This window comes from Muscardinus avellanarius (assembly GCF_963383645.1).
Source record: "Muscardinus avellanarius genome assembly, chromosome: 15".
Taxonomy (NCBI): Eukaryota; Metazoa; Chordata; class Mammalia; order Rodentia; family Gliridae; genus Muscardinus; species Muscardinus avellanarius.
The window spans coordinates 57,140,407-57,162,565 of NC_137801.1; the positions used below are offsets into that span (position 1 = coordinate 57,140,407).

Genomic DNA, 22,159 nt, shown 5'->3' on the forward strand with positions numbered 1-22,159 from the left:
GCTTGGGCGGGCGGTTACTAGGGGCGCGGTTACTAGGGACGCTACGGGAGCCGCGAGGGACCAAAGCCGCGCAAATCCCCCGCTTGCCGCCCAGGACCCGAGTCCTCCGTTCCGTTTCTCTTTCCGGAGGTGATAAGTTTACAGTACAAACATGCGGGATTTTGTTTTGTTTTTGCGGTACTGGGGATGGGACTCAGGGGCATTCTACCTCCAAGCTACAAACCCCAGCCCTATTTTTTATTCTTTGTCTTTTTTTTTTTTTTTTTTTTTGCGGGCCTGGGGATGGAACCCAAGGGCATTAGGCCTCCGAGCTACACCCGCTGCCCTATTTCTTTCTTTCTTTTTTTTTTTTTTTATTCTTTATTTTGAAACCGGGTCTCACTGAGTTACCGACGGCCTCACTACTGAAGTAGCTGAGGCTTTCTGCGAACCGCGATCCTCTGCTCTCAGCCTCCCGAATGCTGGGATTACAAGCGTGCGCCACCACGCCCGGCTCAAACGTGCGTTTTAACTGGGCATTCTGGAAGCGTTGCTACAACTATATATATGACTGGCTCTACCTCAGCAAGCCAAAGCTGAGTTTAAACTTCAAGGGAGTCGCTCAAATAATAGTCCCTTGGCAGTTGTTAAAATTATTACTAACATATATGCGTTGCTATCCAGTTGCTGGCTGGCAGGCGTCAGTACTGAGTCTTTGCTGTTTTAGAAGGCTCACAGACTGAACAGGACGCTGCTTCCCCTCTTTTGCGTCTAAAACGCAGATGTCTCGCATTATACTATTTGGACAACTCGCTTCGCGAAGAAAAGGAGTTTTTATTGGTTGAAATAACGTGTTAGGAGACAGAGGAGTAGAAAAACGTTGTGCGCTGGTCTCAGACTAGTTGCTGGGTCTGGCTGCTACAGGGGCCAGAGAATGGGGAGTGTAGGGCCTTCTCCGCTGATTGACCTGAGGGCTCCTCCAATGAGAAGGAGGCTACTAGTTGTCCCGCCTGCCTTGTTCTAGTCCTAACTAAAGCCCAGAGTTGGGAGTCCACCTGTAAATGATGGTGCAAGGTCGGGAGTGGCAGGTTTGGAGGACAAGAGAGCCCGACCGTGACTATACACGCTACCACCCGCACCTCACTTCCACCAACTACACACTTGGGATTTGGGCGCTTCAAATGGCACCTTCCCTCTGTACCTCCTGCCTTAAAAGGCTAATCCTTGCCGGGAGGGCATGGCACGCCGGTAATCCCAGTACTCCACTGGCTGAGACAACTCATAGGCTCTAGGACAGCCTCAGCAGTGTAGCTCTCTGCAAGAGATCCTGTTTCAAAACAAAAATAAAAATATCTGGGGACATAGCGCAGAAGCAGAATGCCCGAGTTCAGTCCTAGTGCCAATAAATAAATTTAAAAAGCCAGACATGGTGGGGCACGCTTGTAATCCCAGTAGTTGGGAGGCGGAGACAGGAGGTTTAGCTAGTGAGGCCCTCCATAACTTAGTGAGACCCTGTTTCAAAATAAAGAATAAAAAATAGGACAGGAGTAACCAGGCGTGGTGGCACACGCTTGTAATACCAGCATTTGGGAGACTGAGACAGAAGAATGGTGGTTTTCGGCCAGCCTGAGCTACTTTGTAAGGCCCTTTGCAACTCAGTGAGACCCTGTTTCAAAATAAAGACTAAAAAATAGGGCTGGGGTGTAACTCAGAGGTAGAATGCCCTTGGCTTCCACTCCCAGTACTGCAAAATATTAGTAATAATAATAATAGTAGTAATAAATAATTTTATTTTTTTGGTACTGGGGGGTGGAACCCAGGGCCTTTCTACTTCAGGGCTACACCGCCAGCCCTATTTTATAATTTATTTGGAAATAGAGTCTCACTAAATTGCTCAGAGCCTCACTAAATAGCTGAGGCTGGCCTGGAACCTGTGCAATCCTCCTGTCTCAGCGCAAGCGCTGGGATTACAAGCATGCTCCACTGCAGGGCCTAAAAATGTTTTAAAATAGGGCTGGGGGTGGAATGCTCCTAGGTTCAACCCCCAGTACTGCGAAAATAAACAAATGCGGTTGAGAGGTATAGCTTAGATGTAGACTGATGTAGACTGCACCTGTGCTCAATCGCCATTGCTAAAAAATAAAAAATAAAAAACAAAAAAATTTTTTTAAAAGCCAGGCATGGTGGAGTACACTTGTAATACAAGTACTTAAGAGGCTGAGACAGGATCTCAGGTTCTCAGTCAGCCTAAGCTACCTAGTGAGGCTTTCTGCAACTTAATGAGATCTTGTTTCAAAATAGAAAATAGGGTTGGGGGTGTATCTCAGAGGTAGAATCCCCCAAAATTCAATCCTCATACTGAAGAAAAAAAAAGAAAGAAAAGAAAAAGAAAATCACATCTGGGTAGGGTGATGCAAGCTTGTATCAAGTTTGTAATCCCAGTATCTGGGAGGCTAAAACAGTAAGATTGCAGGTTCCCAGCCAGCCTCAGCTACTTAGTGAGGCCCTCCAAAATTTAGTGAGACCCTGTTTCAAAATGAATAAAGCCGGGCGTGGTGGCACATGCTTGTAATCCCAGCATTTGGGAGGCTGAGACCAGAGGATCGCGGTTCGCCGACAGCCTCAGCTACTTAGGCCCTCTGCAACTCATACCCGGTTTCAAAATAAAGAATTAAAAAAATAGGGCAGGGGCTGTAGCTCGGGGGTTGAATGCCCCTGGGTTCCATCCCCAGAGCCGCAAAAAAAAAAAGAAAAAAAAAATTAAAACAGGGCTGGGGACATAGCTCAGAGGTATAATGGCCCTGGGTTCAATCCCCAGTTACACACACACAAAGACATATGACATCATAATAAGATTTTTTTATTCTTTATTTTGAAACCGGGTCTGAGTTGCAAAGGGCTTCTGCGAACCGCGATCCTCTGGTCTCAGCCTCCCAAATCCTGGGATTACAAGCGTGCGCCATCACACCTGGTTCCCTAGAATTATTTTTTATCCTTCATTTGGAAACAGGGTCTCACTAAATTGCAGAGGGCCTAAATAGCTGAGGCTGGCTGCAAACCTGCAGATTACAAACATGTGCTACCATGCCCTGCTTTTTTTATTTTTATTTATTTTGGTGGTACTGGGGTTCCTGGAAGCCCTTCTACCCCCGGGCTACACTCCCAGACCTATTTTCTATTTTTATTTGGAAACAGGGTCTCCTAAGCCAGCGTGCACATCTGGTTTCAAACCTGCGCGATCCTCCTGTCTCTGCCTCCCAAGCGCGGGGATTACAAGCTTGCGCCTGGCTATTTTTATTTAATTTTGCAGTGCTAGGGATGGAACCCTGGGGGGCATTGTACTTCGGAGCTACACCCCCAGCCCTATTTTTTAGTGTTTTTATTTTTGAAACAGGGTCTCAATGAGTTGCAAAGGATCTTGCTAAGTAGCTGAGGCTGTCCATGAACTGTGATCCTGTCTCAGCCTCCTGAATGGTGGGATAACAAGTGTGCGCCACCATGCCCAGCTGTGACTTTGTTGGCTAGTGAAACATGTAGAATGTAGTTAAATGAATCCTGACAAATATGTCCATACATAAAACTCATTCTATTAATATCTAGAACATTTCCATTCCCAGATTCCTTACGCCCCTTTCCTAGCCTATTCTCTATTCCCCTCAACTGTTAAGACTTCATACAAATGGAATAATATATGTAATTACCAAATAGCAGAATTTCTTTTTTTTTTGTGGTACTGGGGTTCCTGGAAGCCCTTCTTCCTCAGGGTTACACTCCCAGTCCTATTTTATATTTCTGAAACAGGGTCTCTTACGCCACGGCTGGCTTCGAACCTGCGCGATCCTCCTGTCTCCGCCTCCCAAGCGCGGGGATTACAAGCGTGCGCCACCACGCCTGGCAGAATTTCTTTTTTTGTGCTATTCATATGCAATTGTTTTAGACATACTTTCCCAGTCCTATAGTTTTTACTTATTTATTTTTGCACTGAGGACAGAACCCAGGGGCATTCTACCTCTGAGCTACACCCCCTGCACTATTTTTATTCTTCATTTTGAAACAGGGTCTGAGTTGCAAAGGGCCTAAGTAGCTGAGGCTGTCCTCGAAATGTGATCCTGTTTCAGCATCCCAAATACTGGGATTACAAGCGTGTGCCACCATGCCTGGTGACAAAATATACTTTTTACTTTTTTTTGAGAAGTGAGGGGGAATAGGATCTTGTTATGTTGCCATGGCTGGCCTTGGGAGTTCTGGCCTCAAAGTGATTCCTCTGCCTAAACTTCCATGTGTGTGTGTATTGCAGGGGGTTAAACCCAGGGGGTTCAACCTCTGAGCTACATTCCCAGTCTTATTTTCTAAATAAGTCTTTCTTATGTGTGGGGGTCAGTGGGGGAATTGAACCCACTACCTTGAAGCTGTACCCCCAGCCCTAACTTATTTTGAAACAGAGTCTCCCTAAATTAATGAGAAGTTATTTGCTGAGGCTATCCTCAAACCTGCAATCCTCCTGTCTTAGCCCCCCAAGTACCAGGATTATAAGCATGTACCACCACACCCAGCTCCCATCCCTATTTTATTTTAAAACAGGGATTTTGATTATCTTTCCAAGTGCTACGCTGGTCCATTATACTGATAACATTATGCCAGCTGGACCTAGTGAGCAACAAGTACTACAGACTTACTGGTAAGACTTTTGCACGCCAAAGGATGGGAAATGATCACGAAAGTCCAGATTTCTACCTCAGAGACATGAGTCTAGTAGTGTATGAGATATCCCCTTTTAAGGTGGAGGATGAGTTGTATCTGGTGCCTCCTACAACTAAGAGGCATGTTTATTAAGTCTCTGGATTTTGGAGGCAACATTACTCATTTGGGCTTACTTTTTTTTTTTGGTGGTACTGGATGTGGAACCGAGGCTTTCTACCTCCAGCCTATACTCCCAGACCTATTTTATATTTTATTTGGAAATAGGGTCTCATAAGTTGCTGAGAACCTCACTAAAATACGATCGTCCTGTCTCAGCCTCCCAGGACAGGGATTACAAACATGTGCTACCATGCCCAGCTTTGGGCTTACTATTCTGACCCACTTGGTGAGTGACTCAAAATACTGCTGGTTTCTATAGAATCCCAGAACAGAGGGTCTGCAACAGGCCCAGGCTGCTCTGCAGCTGCTCTGACGCTTGCACATGCAATAGCATCTGAAGTGGCAGATAGAGATATTTGGAGACTGGCAGGCTCCCACTGGTGAACTCATGGCAAGATAGACTAGCACTCTTTTTTCAAACAAAAGTAGTATATGCATGATTGGGCCTGAGCATACCTTGAAGGCACATAAGATATGACCCAAATGCCCAAGGGTGCCCACTTCTGCCTCTCTGCTGCACCTCCTGATGGCTGAATGTATGCAGGCACCACCCAAAGGTAGGCACTATAGCCCCTTTCTGAGACATCTCTGAAGGATAGTAAAGGGAAATTCTCCCAGTGGGCAGAATTCTGGACAGTGCACCTAGTTGTGCGCTGTTTTGGGAAGGACATGACTAGAAATGGAACGAACAGGTATAGGTTCATAGGTTGTAGCAAAAGGTTTGGCTGGACAGCCAGGGGCTTGAAACTAACACTATTGGAAAACTAGTAATATTTGGGTCCCATGTGAATGCTCATCAGATCATGACCTCAGAAAAGAATTCTAATAATCAAGTGGAAAGTATGACCTGTTCTGTGGAGACCAGTTTCTTTCTCCAACCATTCCATGGGGCATAAACAAAATGATGATGGCAAGCCGGGCGTGGTGGCGCACCCTTGTAATCCCAGTACTTGGGAGGCTCAGAAAGGATGGCACAGGTTCAAAGACAGCCTCAGCTACTTAGTGAAACCCTGTTTCAAAATAATAAAAAGTAGGGCTGGCAGTGTAACTCGGAGGTAGAATGTCCCTGGGTTCCATCCCAGTACCGCCAAAAAAAAAAAAAGGCAGATGGACTTAGTGACAGACTTTCAATTACCAAGGCTCCTCCTAGTTATGCTGAACTGATGAGTGCCAAACCTGACAGCAGGAAAAATACCAAGTCCTTGAGACACTACCACGCCTCAGCTACCAGGACTGATTACAACGGAGCATTATATTATGGCAAGGGCAGGGTTGTCCTTACGGTAGACTCAGAATGAGACTTGTCTTGCCTCCAGGCAATGCTTCTCTCTGCCAAACTAACACCTGTATAATGTCTTAAAGAGTCACCCATGGTGGCTCATGCTTATAATCCTAGCATTTGTGAAGCTGACAGGAGGATCACACAGGTTCAAATCCAGCCTCAGCTACTTAGTGAGGCACTCAGCAACTTAAAAAAAAAAAGGTAAAATGGCAAAATGCCCCTGGGTTCCATCCTCAGTACCAAAAAAGTCTTATACACTGCTACAGCATTACTTCTGATTAAGGAACTCAATTCACAACAGAAAGTGTGGCTTGACAAATTTACAAAGATCACTAGCTAAAATGTGTCAAGACTGAAAAGTGCCTAAAACAAAAGAAGAAACCAGTTATACTTTATCCTATTCATGGTTATGATGATGAATGGACCAGGACAGTGGCAATCAAGATGTTTAAAACGAGTAAAACAGCTGGGCATGTTCTACCTCTGAGCTCCAACTCAGTCATTTTTTATTTTGAAACGGTTTCACTCATTTGCTGAGGCTGGCCTCAAACCTGAGCTTCTCCAGTCTCCCCCTCCCAAGTAGTGGGATTATAGGTATGCACCACTATATCTGGCTTTGTTCAATTTTTAAATAGCATAAGTACTATGCTTTTTTTTTGGGGGGGGGCACAGAACTAGAGACTGCACCCAGAGGCATCTACCTCCAAGATACACCCCCAGCACTATTTTTTATTCAGTTTTGAAAAAGGGTCTCACTAAGTTACACATGGCCTAAGTAGCTAAAGCTGGCCATGAACCTGTGATCCTCCTGTCTTGGCCTCCTAAGTACTGGGATTAAAGCATACAACAACCATGACCAGCTTGTTTTTTTTATTTTTATTTTTTTTTGCAGTACTGGGGATGAAATCCAGGGGCATTCTACCTCCGAGGTACACCCCTAGCACTATTTTTTATTCTTTTAAAACATGGTCTCACTGAGTTGCAAAGGGCCTAAGTAGCTGAGGCTGGCTGCCAACCGTGATCCTCCTGTCTCAGCCTCCCAAATGCTGGGATTACAAATATGCACCACCATACCTGGCTAGGGGGGGGGGGGTTCTTACATAGGTTAAAACAACAACAAAAACAAAAACAGTGTTGGTGGGATATACTAATCTGTCATTTGAAATGAAATATTTAATTTTTTAATTAAGCTGTTTTAATACTATTTCAAACAAATGCCAACTGGAAGACCAAGGCTAGGAATTCAGAGGAAACAATCTCCCAGGCAGTTAAGGGAGCACCAAGACCATCTTCTTCCACTCTAGCCGCAGTACTGGGAGCCACAATGGTGCCAGTCAGCCAGTGCTGTCCAGATTACCGAGTGTTTACCTGATAAGAGAAAAACTTAAGTTTCAAAACCTGTAATGATAGATTCTTAAGGTTGGAAGATTTTTAAGGCAATTATCCAAATTGTCACTCATTTTTATAGGTGGGAAAAAACTAAGTATAAACTGCTATCACCTTGATAATTAGCAAACATCTGTTCCCCCAAACAACACCAACAACCAAAACCCCACCACCAATTTAAAAAATAAGCCTTTCTGACCTTGTAGAAAAACTTACAAAAGTATGCTTACCACATCATCAATTTTCAGAATGCTCCGGACAGTTTCAGTTGCCAGGGTCAGAGCACTGACTGAAACCAACAGAGGCTGAACAACCATTTCCTCCAAAATATTGGAAATACCACCCTACAAATCAGCAGAAGTTGCTTTTAGTATTAAGTTTGTAATAATATACCTCGTCATCAGTATGTCAAGACCTTTTCAAATCTAGATTTCCTTTAGTTCTAGGCACATTAGGGTAAAATATTCTAAGCTCTTCTCTACATTGCAGGTTGTATTCCAACTACATTTTGGAATACCTGAATACTGGATTTCCCCCCAATCCCAACTCCAAAAAACTTAAAAAAAAATTAGCCAGACATGGTGAAGCGCACTTATAATCCCAGTACTCGGGAGGCTGAGACAGGAGGATCCAGGTTTGTGGCCAGCCTCAGCTACATAGTGAGGCCATCCACAACTTAGTGAGACCTTGTTTTAAAATAAAGAAAAAATTGGGCTGGGGGTATAGCTCAAAAGTAGAATGCCCCTGAGCTCAATCCCAGCAACACACACACACACACACACACACACACACACACACACACACACACACACGGCTGGGAGTGTAGCTTAGAGGTAGAATGTCCCTGGGTCCAATCTCCAGTACTGCAAAATACCCCCCCCAAACAAAAAACAAATAAAACAATATAAAGGGTCCCCTGGGTGCATACCTATAATTTCAGTACTTAGGAGGTTGAGATGGAAGGATTGCAAATTCAAGGTCTGCCTGGACAACCTGTTGAAACCTTGTTTCAAAATAAAAAATGGCTAGAGATCTAGCTCATAGCTAGAAATCCCCTAGGTTCAATTTACCAGCACCACAACATGGGGCATGTTATATCCCATGTGTTTACCATACATTTTATACTAGCTGTTGTTCAACAACAGGGGCAATGGTTAATATTTACATAGTAATGCATTTAGTCCTCATAACAGATCTATGAGGTAAATCTGTGTGTGTGAGTACACTGGGGATTAAACCCAAGGGCAGTCTACCTCCAAACTACACCCCTAAACCCGTTTTTAATTTCTATAATTTTTATTTATTGTGTACCGGGGATGGGACACAGGGCATTCAACTACCCCCAACCTGATTTTATTCTTTTATTTTGAAACAGGGTCTCACTAAGTTACAGAGGATCTTGCTAAGTAAAACGAACCTGCAGTCCTCCTGCCTCAGCTTCCCAAGTACTTGGATTACAAACATGGTGATGCCTGGCTAATTTTTTTTTTTTCATTTTGTAACAGGGTCTCACTAGGTTAATGAGGGTCTCATAGTTTTCTAATGCTGTCCTCGAACTGCAATCTTCCTGTCTCAGCCTCCCAAGTACTGGGTTGTAAGTGTGCACCACCACGTCTGGCTTGAGGTAACTATTAATTACCTCTATTTGATCAACTGAAGAACACACTAAGTAAAACTTTGCTAAGTGGTAGGGCTAATAAACTCTTCCCATTAACACATCACTTTTACTCTCAAAGGCATACATTAGCTTGCAGCAGGTCTCATATTTAATGTTTTTCTATTAACATCTTCTGCTATAACTGAAGGTTAAGTTATTACCTTGCGGACATTAATGCCTGTAGTTTTTTCTCCTTGAGCATGCCGGTTTCTTAGTTCTGTTACAGTAGAAATGGGATTCAGGCCAGCATTTTCAGCTAGTGTAGATGGAATGACCTCCATAGCATCTGCGAAAGCACGAACACAGTAGGATTCCATGCCACTCAGTGTTCGTGAGTATTCAGTCAATCGAAGGGCCAACTCTATTTCTGGAGCACCACCTCCTGCAATAAGAGCTCTGAAATTCACAGGATTTTTAGATGAATATTTTACCCAACAGAAAGCTATTTTTAACATTTATTCTTTATACTTTGAAATTAGTCAAAATATAGAAGTTTTAATGTTCAGAATATTACTTATGTAATGCTATCATTTATATTACCTCTTCTTCACTAAGCAGCGAATAACACAAAGGGCATCATGAATGGAACGCTCAGCTTCTTCAATCACCAACTTGTTAGAACCACGGACGACAATTGTAACTGTTTTGCTAGGGCTTGCACAGCCTGTAATCTTTAAGACACAACTTTTAAATTAATTATTTGAGGTAAAGGTTAAAACTAAAATCAATACCGCCCCAGGCAAATAAAATACCTTGAGCATTTTGCCAGAACCATTTAAATTGACCTCCTCAGCTAACTCGGCAGAACCCAACATTTCAGCAGTGAACTGGTCAATATGAGCAACTGGTTTGGTTCCAATTGTCTGAGGAAAAAAATTAAATACATAAATCAATACATTTAATTGATGCGCTTTTTGTGTGGTACTAGGGACTGAACTCAAGGGAATTTACCTGTGAGCTACATCCCAACCCTAATTCTATTTTTTTTTAATCTGGAAAGAAGGTCTCACTAAGTTGTCGATGGCCTCATTGTAAACTGTTGAGGCTGGCTTTGAACCTATGATTCTCCTATCAGCCTCCCAAGTACTAGGATCATATGCATGTGCCACCATACCCTTAAAATTTTACATACAGGTATTAAGCTTACCTTGCAAATAAATTCAATGTCTTCTCTTTCAATATCTTTAATCACCATAATCTTCATCTTATTCAGGAAATGTAATGCAAGATCACTAAGAGCATCTCTAAAATATAAAATGTGCTTATGTTAATGCTAGGTGAAAATTTTCAGTTTAACAGCTCTTAAGGTTTTAATGTTCAACTTGCTAATTATACTATTTGTGAAGAAAAATGCTTTAAATTATAAGCTCAAAATTCTTGTCTGTGTGTGTGTAACTGGGAATTGAACCCAGGAGAATTCTACCTCCAAGTTGCACCCCCTAGCCCGCTTTATTTTTTGTTTAGAAACAGGGTCTCACTAGGTTCTGAGAATCTCACTACACTGCTAAGGCTGTCCTTGAACCCAACATCCTCCTGTCTTGGCCTTCCAAGTACTAGGATTCCAGGCATTCGCCACCATTCCTGTTTCAAAATTCTTAATTTCAGCAAGGTGTAGTGGCACATAGTACTTTCTGGCATAACACATGAATGTAGTACATGGGAACGTGCCTACCTATTAGAAGAAAATATTGAAGGAGAAAAAAAGGGGTCAGTTCAGACTTGTAAATAATTTTTTTTATTTAAAACAGGGTCTCACTAAATTGCTGAGGCCAACTTCAAACCTACAATTCTCCTATTTCAGCCTCTGAAGTACTGGGATTACAGGCCTACAACACCAACTTTGGCAAGAACTCATTTTTTTTCTTTTTTAATACTGGGAATTGAACCCAGGGGCATTCTACCCCAGGCTACACCCGAAGCCCTATTTTCATTTTTATTCTGAAACAGTGTCTAGCTAGGTTGATCAAAGTCTCACTACTTGTTTTGGCTGTCCTAGAACCTGGGATCCTCTTATTTCAGCCTTCCAAGTCCTAGGATTATAGGCCTGTGCCACCATGTCCAGCTAAGGACTACATTTTAACATAAGCAATTGCCTGGGCCTTTAGTGTCTTTTATAGTTAACTACTTTTAGATCAAACTTAGCTTTTAAAAACAAGGTATTTCATATAGTTACTATTTAAGATCTCTTTCTAGAAAGATTTATTGTCCATACTTTTTAATCACAAAGGGAAGAGAACCCACTACTTATTTATTTATGGACTGTTTGTCATTTAGGTAATGAGCCCAGGAAGTACTCTACTACTAAACCACATACCCCCCTTTACTTTGCAGGTTCAAGACCAGCCTCAGCAACTTAGCTAGACTCTCAGAAACTTAGTGAGACACCCCATCTAAAAATATAAAATAAACCGGTTTGGTAGTATACCTCAGAGGTAGAAGAGCCCTGGGCTCAATCCCCAGCCCCCCCCCCCAAAAAAAGACAAAAAGAAAAAAGTTGCTCCCAAAAAATAAATTCACTCTAGATTTCTGGTAGTTTATACTCAACAGTTTCTTTTCTTTTTGATATTGGGGATTGAACCCAGGGGCATTCTACCTCCAAGCCACTCCCCCACCCAGTCCTATTTATTTTGAAACAGGTTTTCATTGTTAAGACTGGGCCTAAAACTTGTAATCCTCCTGTCTCAGCCTCCCAAGTACTGGGGTTACAGACACACACCAACAGGACCAGCAAACTATACCTTAAAAAATTATAGTGGGTGCTATGAATATAGCTCAGTGGTCAAGTGCTTGCCTGGTATGTGTAAAGCCCTGGGTTTGATTCACAGCACAACAGCAACAACAAAGCAAGCTACTGGGTATTCAAAATCAATATAATTAAAGGATTAACAAAATATATAGTCCACACCTTAGGATAGATTTCTGTATGAGAAGGACATTACATCCTGCTTTTTTAATTTGCTTCACTAAATTTAAAATATAAGCTCTCTCTTCTCGCAGCACTCGGTCCATCTGGGCATAGTCAGAAACCACTATTTGATTATCCATCTGTTTAGAAAAAGAAAACATTAATAATTTGCACTAAGAGATTTCAAGTGAAAAGTAAGATATTTATTTATTTATTATTATAATTTTTTTGCAGGTCTGGAGATGGAACCCAGGGGCAATCGACTTCTGAGCTAGACCCACTGCCTGCCCTATTTTTTATTTTGAAACAGGGTCTCACAAATTGTGGAGGGCCTCACTAAGTAGTTGAGGCTGTCCAGGAACTGCAATTCTCCGATCTCAGCCTCCTGAATGATGGGATTACAAGCGTGCCCCATGACACACGGTAGAAAAAGAAGGTATTTAAATAAAGTCAGCCAAAATCATATAGAACAATAAATTATATAGACATACATTAAAAAAGGCTTGGAAATGTATATATACACAAATTTGGGTCTTTTACTTTCAACTATATCCACTGCTATCTTCTTTTACTTACAAACAATATTATGTACCATAGAAGCAATTTTAGTTGTATCCCTTTCTCTATGGCTTGCTCAGAATTGGACAAGGACACTGCTGGTTCTATTAAGCCGTTAAACTTTACATCCCCAGTCCAAGATCTGTATCTTTTTTAACAAGTTATTAGAAAATTAAACAATAACCAATTCACTTAGATTCTACTTACATCTGTTTTGGGAGCAGATAAGCAAAACTGAATAAGCCCAATCTTTGCTTTTTCAACTCTGTTTATGCCAGAATTGGCCACTTTTTGGGTGAGAACTAGTCCTTCCACCAACTCGCAGTCATCAATTGTCCCTCTAGCGAAAACAAGGAAGAGATAGTTTAGAGAAGGTAGAAATCTGAGTATTTAACAGATTCCTAACATTAAAAATCATCAGTCCAATGAAACATGCTTTGGCCTCATATTTATTAGTACCCATTCCTGGGAACAATTCGATCCACTGCTGTCCTTCCATCATGAGACTATATACACCTTGAGATTCCCATACTAACAACAAGTTCAAGAAAGCTTTGTGACTTTCATTTAGGTGGTTTTCATTTAACCTTTTGACTTTTCATCATGATCTTTTTTACATAATTTGCTTATTTTTGTCAACATTATAGTTGTAATGAGAATGCTTACCCAAGCTTCTTTACTATTTTGATATCTCTAAGATCTACACCAGTAGCTGTGGCTGGATCAATCACTTTCATCACAGCATTTACACTCATTGGAGAAAGCAGACTTGAATACTGAGAGACAACCTAGAATTAACAAAACAGTTACCTTCACGATGGAAAATGTCCTTTAATTTTTCAATGACAAAAGACACTCAAAGAGTCACAATCATTTTAGGGTTGAGTGGAGAGAAAGCAGCACATGACAAAACACTACACAAAACTACCTTTTCCACTCAGGTTGTCAGTCACTAGTGGCACATAATAAAAATATGTATGCTTGCTTTTCTCTTGGATTATAACAAAGTATTTGGGTTTGCCCAGATTACTGATAGTTTCATACAAAACTCAAAAACTTTTTTTTTTTTTTTTTTTTTTTTTTACAGTACTGGGGATAGAACCCAGGGGCATTCTACCTCCAAGCTACACCACTAGCCCTATTTTGAAACAGGGTCTAAGTTGTGCAGGGCCTAACTAAGTGGCTGAGGCTGTCCGCAAACCTTGATCCTCCGGTCTTAGCATCCCGAATGCTGGAATCACAATCTTGTGCCACTACACCCGGCTCCTCTTGTCTTAATCTTAACACAAACACTGCTATACAATTAGTGACCCTAGTCTCTCTTGAGATTTAATGTTTATGTACTTACTAGTTAGCATTAAGAATCACAGCATTAAAACTAGTACCTTAAACAAGTAATTGATAACTATCCCTCAGTGCTCATCTCACCTTTGAGTTCAAGGAAGTGGTTGCACTATTTAACAAAGTTTCTCTGTCACTCAGTTCCACTGGTCGAGACATGGCAGTCAAGACTTGAATGCCCTTGTCCAAAGCCTTTTGGAATGACTCAGAAATGATGGTTGGATGAATCCCTGCCATTTATGAAAGTCTAGTTATTTAAATGTTGGAAAGATACACCACATATTTGCCACAATTAAAAATTTTCCCATTCTTTAAAATGTCAGAACAGTCACAAATAATTTTTTCTTTGTGGTACTGGGGATCACACCCAGGGCTTCACACATGCTAGGCAAGCACACCACCAAGCTATACCCCCAGCCAACAAATATTTCTAATAAAAAACAAATTTTTGGTTTAGTTATAAACATAAAGGATTAAATAACATTTACTGCTAAATATGGCTACAATTTACCTCCATTCAATTTGAAATAGATCAACTTATAGATCAATTCATGAGATACCTAACATTAAAACCAAATTTTATACTTTTCTTATTTACTTTTTTTTTTTCAGAACCAGGGATTTAACTCAGGGGCATTCTACTCCAAGCTACACCCCTAGTCCTATTTCTTTATATTTTATTTTGAAATAGAATCTAAGTTTCAGAGTGCCTCACAAAGTAGCTAAAGCTGGCTGTGAACCTGGGATCCTTTTGTCTAAGCCTCCCAAGTACTAGGATTACAAGCTTATGCCACCACGCCTGGCTGAAACCACTTTTCAAAACATCACACTTCTAGCAAAATAACTAAATAATCACTATGATTAAACACCATTTACCAAAGCAAATACCCTTATTTTCTCTTCCAAATCATCTTTTGAAGAATCAAAGATTAGTTATACCAAAACCATTTTTTTTTTTTTTTGGTGGTGCTGGGGATTGAACCCAGGGCATTCTACCTCCAAGCTATCTATACCCAAACCCTATTTTTTACTCTTATTTTATTTATTCATATTTTTTGGCGGGTCTGGGGATGGAACCCAGGGGCATCTGACCTCCGAGCCACACCCTCTGCCCTATTTTTTATTCTTTATTTTTGAAACCAGGTCTCCCTGAGTTACGGAGGGCCTCAGTAGCTGAGGCTGTCCGGGAACCACGATCCTCAGGTCTCAGCCTCCCAAATACTAGGATTACAAGTGTGCGCCACCACACCAGGCTTTTTACCCTTTATTTTGAAACAGGGTTTCACTAATTTGCAGAGGGCCTAAGTAGCTGAGGATGGTTGCAAACCTGTGATCCTCCTGTCTCATCATCCCAAGTACTAGGATTATAAGCCTGTGCCACCATGCACACCTCCTAATACCATTTCTGAAAAGCAAAATTCTATTGAGTGCCATACAAAAAGCCTAGCAAAAACCAGAAGCAAAATGGCAAAATCTAAATAAAAATCTGGTAAAAATAGTTATTCCAAATTGAATCAAATCCTGTATTACTTAAGAACAAATTCAATATTCCCAATTTTTTTTTAATTTTCTGCCATTTTACTCAGTAGTAAGGGATCTCCTACCTACCTTTCTGAAGAAGCTTGGTACAAGAATCTAAGAGAGAGCCAGCAATGATGACCACTGATGTGGTGCCATCTCCTGCTTCAATATCCTGAGCCTTAGACAGTTCCACGAGCTATGTAAACAGACACACCAAGATGCTCAATAAGAAATGTGACACCCCAAGAACATCTAATTTAAATGATCACATCAGCCAGGTGTGGTAGTACACACTTGTAATCCCAACACTTGGGAGGCAGAGACAGGAGGGCTGAGGCTGGCCATCACAGGTTCACAGCAACCTCAGGAGTACAAGGTCCTCTACAACTTAATAAGACTATGTTTCAAAGTAAACAATAAAGAAAGGACTGGGGGTATAGCTCAAAAATAGACTGCCTTTAGATTCAATCCTCAGTACCCTTCCACACACAAAGTCACATCAGTATCACAACCACAGAATTTTGAAGACTGAATTCTTGCCTTCTAATTTGTTTTTTAACTCTAATTTCATTTATTTTTCTTTGTTTTTCATGTGTGGCACTGGGGATTGAACCAAGGGGCATTCTACCTCCAAGCTACAAACCCAGTCCCATTTTATTTTTATTTTGAAACAGGATCAGTAGGTCGAGAGTCTCACTATCTGCTAAGGCTGTCCTCGAACCTTCAATCCTTGTGTAAGTCTCCCAGGTACTGGGATTACAGGTGTGTGCCACCACACCCAGTTAATACTTATTTTGGAAGAAAAGGTTGAACTCAGAGGCATTCTTCCTCTGAACTATACCTCAACCATATTTTTTCTTTGTAGTACTGGAGGTGGAACCCAGGGGCATTCTACCTCCAAGATATACCCCCAGCCTTATTTTTTTTATCCTTTATTTTGAAACAGGGTCTCATTGAGTTGCAAGGGGCCTCACTAAGTAATAGCTGAAACTATCCTTGAACCTGAGCCTCCAATCTCAGCCTCCCAAATGCTGGGTTTACAAGCATGAGCCACACCTGGATCTGTGACTCATGTTTTAATCCTCCCTTCTCAACTGTATAGCACACATCTGTGGAAAGGTTGACTGATGTTTTGTTGCCACTTCATACAGAAGAAACACTATATACCCTAAAATATGCCTATTCAGTTTAAAAAGGAAAAATTCAACTCTTTTTACCAAATACAGTGGAAAAACAAACTTGATTTATAATTATACTTACCATTCTGGCTGCTGGATGTAACACTTGCATTTGTTTCAGAATGGTGGCACCATCATTTGTAATGGTCACATCACCTTTTCCATCTTGAATCTAAAAAATGTTTAAAAAGTGTTTAGATTTCAAGATGACACCCTAAAAGCACTACAAAAGCTTTTTATTTTGGGGGGTGGGGGTTAAGTCCAGGGGTATTCTACCTTTGAGCTAACCCCTAGTCTTTTTACTTTTACTCTCTAAGTTGGGACACACTGGCCTCAAAACAGCAATGCTGCAGCTGGGCATAGTGGCGCATGCTTGTAATCCCAGCATTCGGGAGGCTGAGACCAGAGGATCGTGGTTCGCGAACAGCCTCAGCTACTTAGTGAGGCCCTCTGCAACTCAGTAAGACCCGGTTTCAAAATGAAGAATAAAAAATAGGGCAGGGGATGTAGCTCGGAGGTCGAATGCACCTGGGTTCCATCCCCAGACCCGCAAACAAAACAAAACAAACAAACACACAGCAATGCTGGATAGAATACTTCACACTAAGGAAATTTGTTTGTGTAATATTTAATTTCAAAGTATTTCTTTACATTAGTATAATACTTTAAAAATGTTAAGAAGCAATCTATTATAAAAGAAATAAATGCCTTTCTTCAGAGTAGTTTCTTTTTTTACTGGCACTAAGATTGACCCCAGAGATTCTACCTCTGAGCTATATACCATCATCCCTTTTTATTTAGAAACCAGGTCTCAGTTGGTCATGGTGGCACACACTTGTAATCCCAGCACTTGGGAAGCTGAAACAGGAGGTTCAGGTTTAAAGCCAGCCTCAGCTACTTAGGCTTTCAGCAACTTAGTGAGACCCTGTTTCCAAATTAATTATAAAATAGGGTTGGGATTTAGCCCAGAGGTGGAAAGGCCCTGAGTTCCACCCCCCCAGTACACCCCCCTCCACGAAACCAGGTCTCAAGTTGCTGAGATTAATCTTGAACCTGTGATCCTCTTATCTCAGCCTCCCAAGTACTTGGATTATAGGTGTGTGCAACCACACCTGGCTACTCTTACTGCTTTAGACAAACAGGGCTTGCTGGCATATGTTTGTAATCCCAATACTTAAAGAGGCGGAGACAGGAGGATAGCAGGTTCATGGCCAGCCTCAATAACTTAAGTGAGGCCTTCCACAACTCAGTGAGACCCTGTTTCCAAATAAAAGATAAAACAGAGCTGGGAGTATTAGCTCAGAGGTAGAATGTCCCTAGGCTTTTCATTCCCAATACCACAAAAAAGCATTAAACAAAATACGATTTACCATTAAGTCTTGTTCAACACAAAATAATCTCTCCTTCTCTTCTCATGGCATCTTTCTAGCAGTTTTTACTTTTTTTTAACTGGGGACTAAGACCAGGGACATACTACCCCGAGATATAATCATCTTTTAAATTTTCAAACAGGAGCTGGGCCTGGAAGCACAGGCCTGTAATCTCACTACTTGGGAGACAGGAGGATCAAAGATTTGAGGACAGCCTTAAGCAAGTAGTGAGATCCTGTTTCAAAAAAACAAAACAAAACAAGGCAGAGAATGTAGCTTCAGGGTAGAATGCTCCTAGGTTCAATCCCCAGTACCATAAAAATATATATTTATATGAAAAGTTTGGAACAGGATCTAACTTGCTGAAGTTGGCCTTGAATCTGAAATCCTCCTGCTTCGATTTCCCAAGTAATGGGATTAGAAGCCTGTGCCTGGGCTGTTTTTACTTTTTGTGTTTCTGTGTGGTACTGGGGATTAAACCCAGAGGGCAGTCTATCTCTGAGTTATGTCCCTAGCCCTATTTTATTTTTCAGTTTGAAGTAGGGTCTAAGTTACTGAGAGTCTTGTTAAGTTGTTGAGGCTAGTGTCAAACTAGATTCTCCTGCCTCAGCCAAATACTGGAAAATTAAAGAATTATGCCACCATGCCTGGCTTAGTTTTTATTTATTTATTTTTTTGGTGGTACTGGGGTTCCTGAAAACCCTTCTACCCCTGGGCTACACCCCCAGAACTATTTTTATATTTTTATTTGGAAACAGAGTCCTTTTGGGGGGGGGCGGTACTGGGGTTCCTGGAAGCCCTTCTACCTCTGGGCTACACTTCCAGACCTATTTTTACATTTTAATTTGGAAACAGGGTCTCCCTAAGCCAGCACAAGCGGCTGGCTTCAAACCTGCACGATCCTCCTGTCTCTGCCTCCCAAGCGCAGGGATTACAAGCGTGTGCCACCACGCCCAGTGGAAACAGAGTCTCTTAAGCCAGAGAGCTGGCTTCGAACCTATGGGACCTTCCAGTCTCCGCCTCCCAAGTGTGGGGATTACAAGTGTGCGTCACCACGCCCGGCTAGTTTTTACTTTTTAAACGGGGTTTTGTCTTGACCCTTCATTAGACCTTGTAGAACTGTTTACCATTTTATCCATTCCTTTTGGTCCAAGGCTTGTTCTAATAGCATCAGCAACAGCTGTAAAAGAAAAAAGAAATGAACTATTTAAAAAGCTACATGTCTTCCTCTCGAATATTAAGTTATGGTATACAGCAATTTACTATGTCCACTAAGGAAAATTAAGGTCTAATAATAACTTCTAGGAACAGAATATATTACTACTTTTATTTATTTATTTATTTTTATTATTTTGGTGGTACTGGGGTTCCTGGAAACCCTTCTACCTCTGGGCTGCACTCCCAAACCTATTTTATATTTTTATTTGGAAACAGGGTCTCTTAAGCCAATGCGGCTGGCTTCAAACCTGTGTGATCTTCCTGTCTCTGCCTCCCAAGCCCAAGGATTTCACAGCTGCTTTTAATATTTTGATACTTTGCATTTTTGTTACAGTCACTATATGTAGTATTTGTGCTATGCTTATGGCAGATTACATTTTAAAATTTATCAAAGTGGTACAATCTAAACCAGGCATGGTGACACAGGATTATAATCCCAGTACTTGGGAGGCAGACAGGAAGACAACAGGTTTGTGGCCAGCCTACACAACTTAGTAAGACTGTTTCAAAAGAAAAAAGAATAAAATAGGGCTGGGAGTATAGCTCAGAGGTAGGTTTCATCCCTAGTAACAGATACACACACACACACACAAAAAGGTACAATCCTAGTTAAAACCTGATTGCAGATTGTATTATTTCCTCTATTTCTTAAGAGGACAAGCAGCAAGACACACTAGACTTCCTAACTTATTTTACAATTCACTTATTTTTCTTTCTCCACAATAGCATAATCTTTGCAATCAAAGATTTTAATTTTGTTTGGTACTGTGAGCATGATATAAAGATGGGACATAGGAATTAATTTTTTTTTTTTTTTTTTGGTGGTACTGGGGTTCCTGGAAACCCTTCTACCTCTGGGCTACACTCCCAGGCCTATTTTTTAATATTTTTATTTGGAAACAGAGTCTCTTAAGCCAGCGTGGCTGGCTTCAAACCTGCGGGATCCTCCGGTCTCCGCCTCCCAAGCACGGGGATTACAAGGTGCACTACCATGCCCAGCAAAATTCAATAACATTGTCAACAGAGCAAATCACAGTGGTATAAACCTTGAAAATGCTACAGATAACAACACATCCTTTGACAAAACCAACAAAACAAAAGCAAAAACTCAAAAAATTGTGGCCTTTAGCCAGGTGTGGTGGCAAAAACTTGCAATCCCAGTACTTGGGTGGCTGAGAAATGATGGCAGATTCACAGCCAGTCTCAGCTGCTTCATGAGGCCCTCCACAATTTAGTGAGACCCTGTGTCAAAATAAAATATAGGACTGGGGGGTGTATCTCGGAGGTAGAATGCCCCTGGGTTCAATCCCCAGTGTGTGTGTGTGTGTGTGTGTGTGTGTGTGTGTTTGTGTGTGACACACACACACATACACACACAATGTGGTCTTTAGTCATCATCAAAACATCTTTGGATATAGTTTTATTATTCCAAGGTTATGTTCCTAGTAGGTATCCATGAGAATGTTTCTATTTTATTTCATTTATAATTAATTTCTAAGAGAAATTGGAATTGAACAGTATTCTATCCCCTTTGCTTTGACAAGTCCAACACAAAATGACTTTAGATCTTTCCCTTTCTCATATACCACAGAACTGTGCCCTAGACATTTTTCTACATTCCACAACTGGCACCATGCCATCACTCAGATTGTGTGAATCATAATACATATGCCTGTCTGTGGGGAAAACTGGGGATTGAATTGAAGAGCCTACTTCTAACCTATACCCCCAGGATAATTTTATTTTGTATTTGGAAACAGGATCTTGCTAAGTTGCTGCCTCATTAAGATGCTGAGGCTTGAAGGTAGACTGCCCCTAGGTTCCACCCCCAGTACCACACACAAAAAGAAAACCTTGGCTCTTAAGTTAAAGGTCGTAAAGCCACAAAATAACACAACCAGAGAATGAAATTCAAGTCTTACTACTTGTTCTACAAGAACCAAGACAGGTGTCTGCTTCCTAACTGCAGAAACGTAAGAACGATGAAACCGCGCCCAGCTTCTTTTGTTCAATTTTTAAATATTACGTATATGGTTCACAATGTGGGTAACAGTATTGTGCCAGCTGTGGAGTACAGAAAAATGACTGGGGCATCGATTTCCCACATCCGAGCACAATGGGTCCCGCCCCGTTCAGACGCGAATATCCAATTAGTCCCAATAACTGTGCTGATGACCGTTATTTAAGTGGTTTTATAACAATCAGAAGGCTGAAAACATCTTGTGCAAACGACCGTCTACCAGCGAGTCCATTAAGCAGGTAAACGTCCACTGCTAAGTACCAGTTCCCGAGGAGCCGCGGCGGGCAGTGCTCCGCGTTTGGACGGGAATAATGCGAAACTCCACACGAAGAACTATGGGGGCTGAGATCACAACTGGCAGATCCACAGGCCGCCAGTGCTCGGGGAGAAGTCACTAGCATAAAAACAGAAACCGTCCCCCAGGGGCCTGGGAGGGCCGCCTCGAGGGCAGCAGCGGCCATCCCCACCCCGGGCCGCGGCGAGGGCCGAGCTCGAGCCCGCGGGGCCGCCGGGTACCTTTGGCCGCGGAAATGTTGCTGAAGCGGATCTGGGCCGGCTTGTCGCGGTCCTGGTAGGCGCCTCTCCCGCGGCTGCCAGGAGTCCCAGCGCCCGCCACGCTCCGCGGTGCCATGTTCTCCGGCATGGCAAGTGTGGTGAGATCTGCGCGGGTTCTGAGAAGACGGATGGACACGGATTGAGACCGGCCGCAGCGTAAGGCGCGCCCACCGCCTTCACGAACCTTCCAGAAGGCGGCGCGGCGCCGGGAGGAGACGGAGGCGGGTTAGGGGGCCTTCCTGGCGGCGCGGCGCCGGCGTGACGTAGGAGGCTGCCCGGCGCGCGCCGGCTGGTGGCTGCACGCGCATGCGCACGGGCGGGGGCTTCAA

The 22,159-nt window shown here is 42.2% G+C and overlaps 1 protein-coding gene across 1 annotated transcript; it reads right to left on the bottom strand.

Annotated features, from left to right (window-relative positions):
• Window positions 1-41: 41 nt before the first annotated feature.
• Window positions 42-21,918, bottom strand: CCT4 (chaperonin containing TCP1 subunit 4; the record flags this gene model as incomplete). The annotated part of the gene is made up of 14 exons (XM_080711372.1): window positions 42-119; window positions 7,738-7,851; window positions 9,326-9,560; window positions 9,705-9,835; window positions 9,917-10,027; window positions 10,312-10,408; window positions 12,070-12,209; window positions 12,835-12,967; window positions 13,294-13,415; window positions 14,056-14,198; window positions 15,577-15,685; window positions 16,750-16,839; window positions 19,165-19,217; window positions 21,792-21,918. 14 exons carry the CDS (start codon window positions 21,916-21,918, stop codon window positions 42-44), a joined length of 1,683 nt encoding a protein of 560 aa, XP_080567498.1.
• Between the last annotated feature and the right edge of the window lie 241 nt (window positions 21,919-22,159).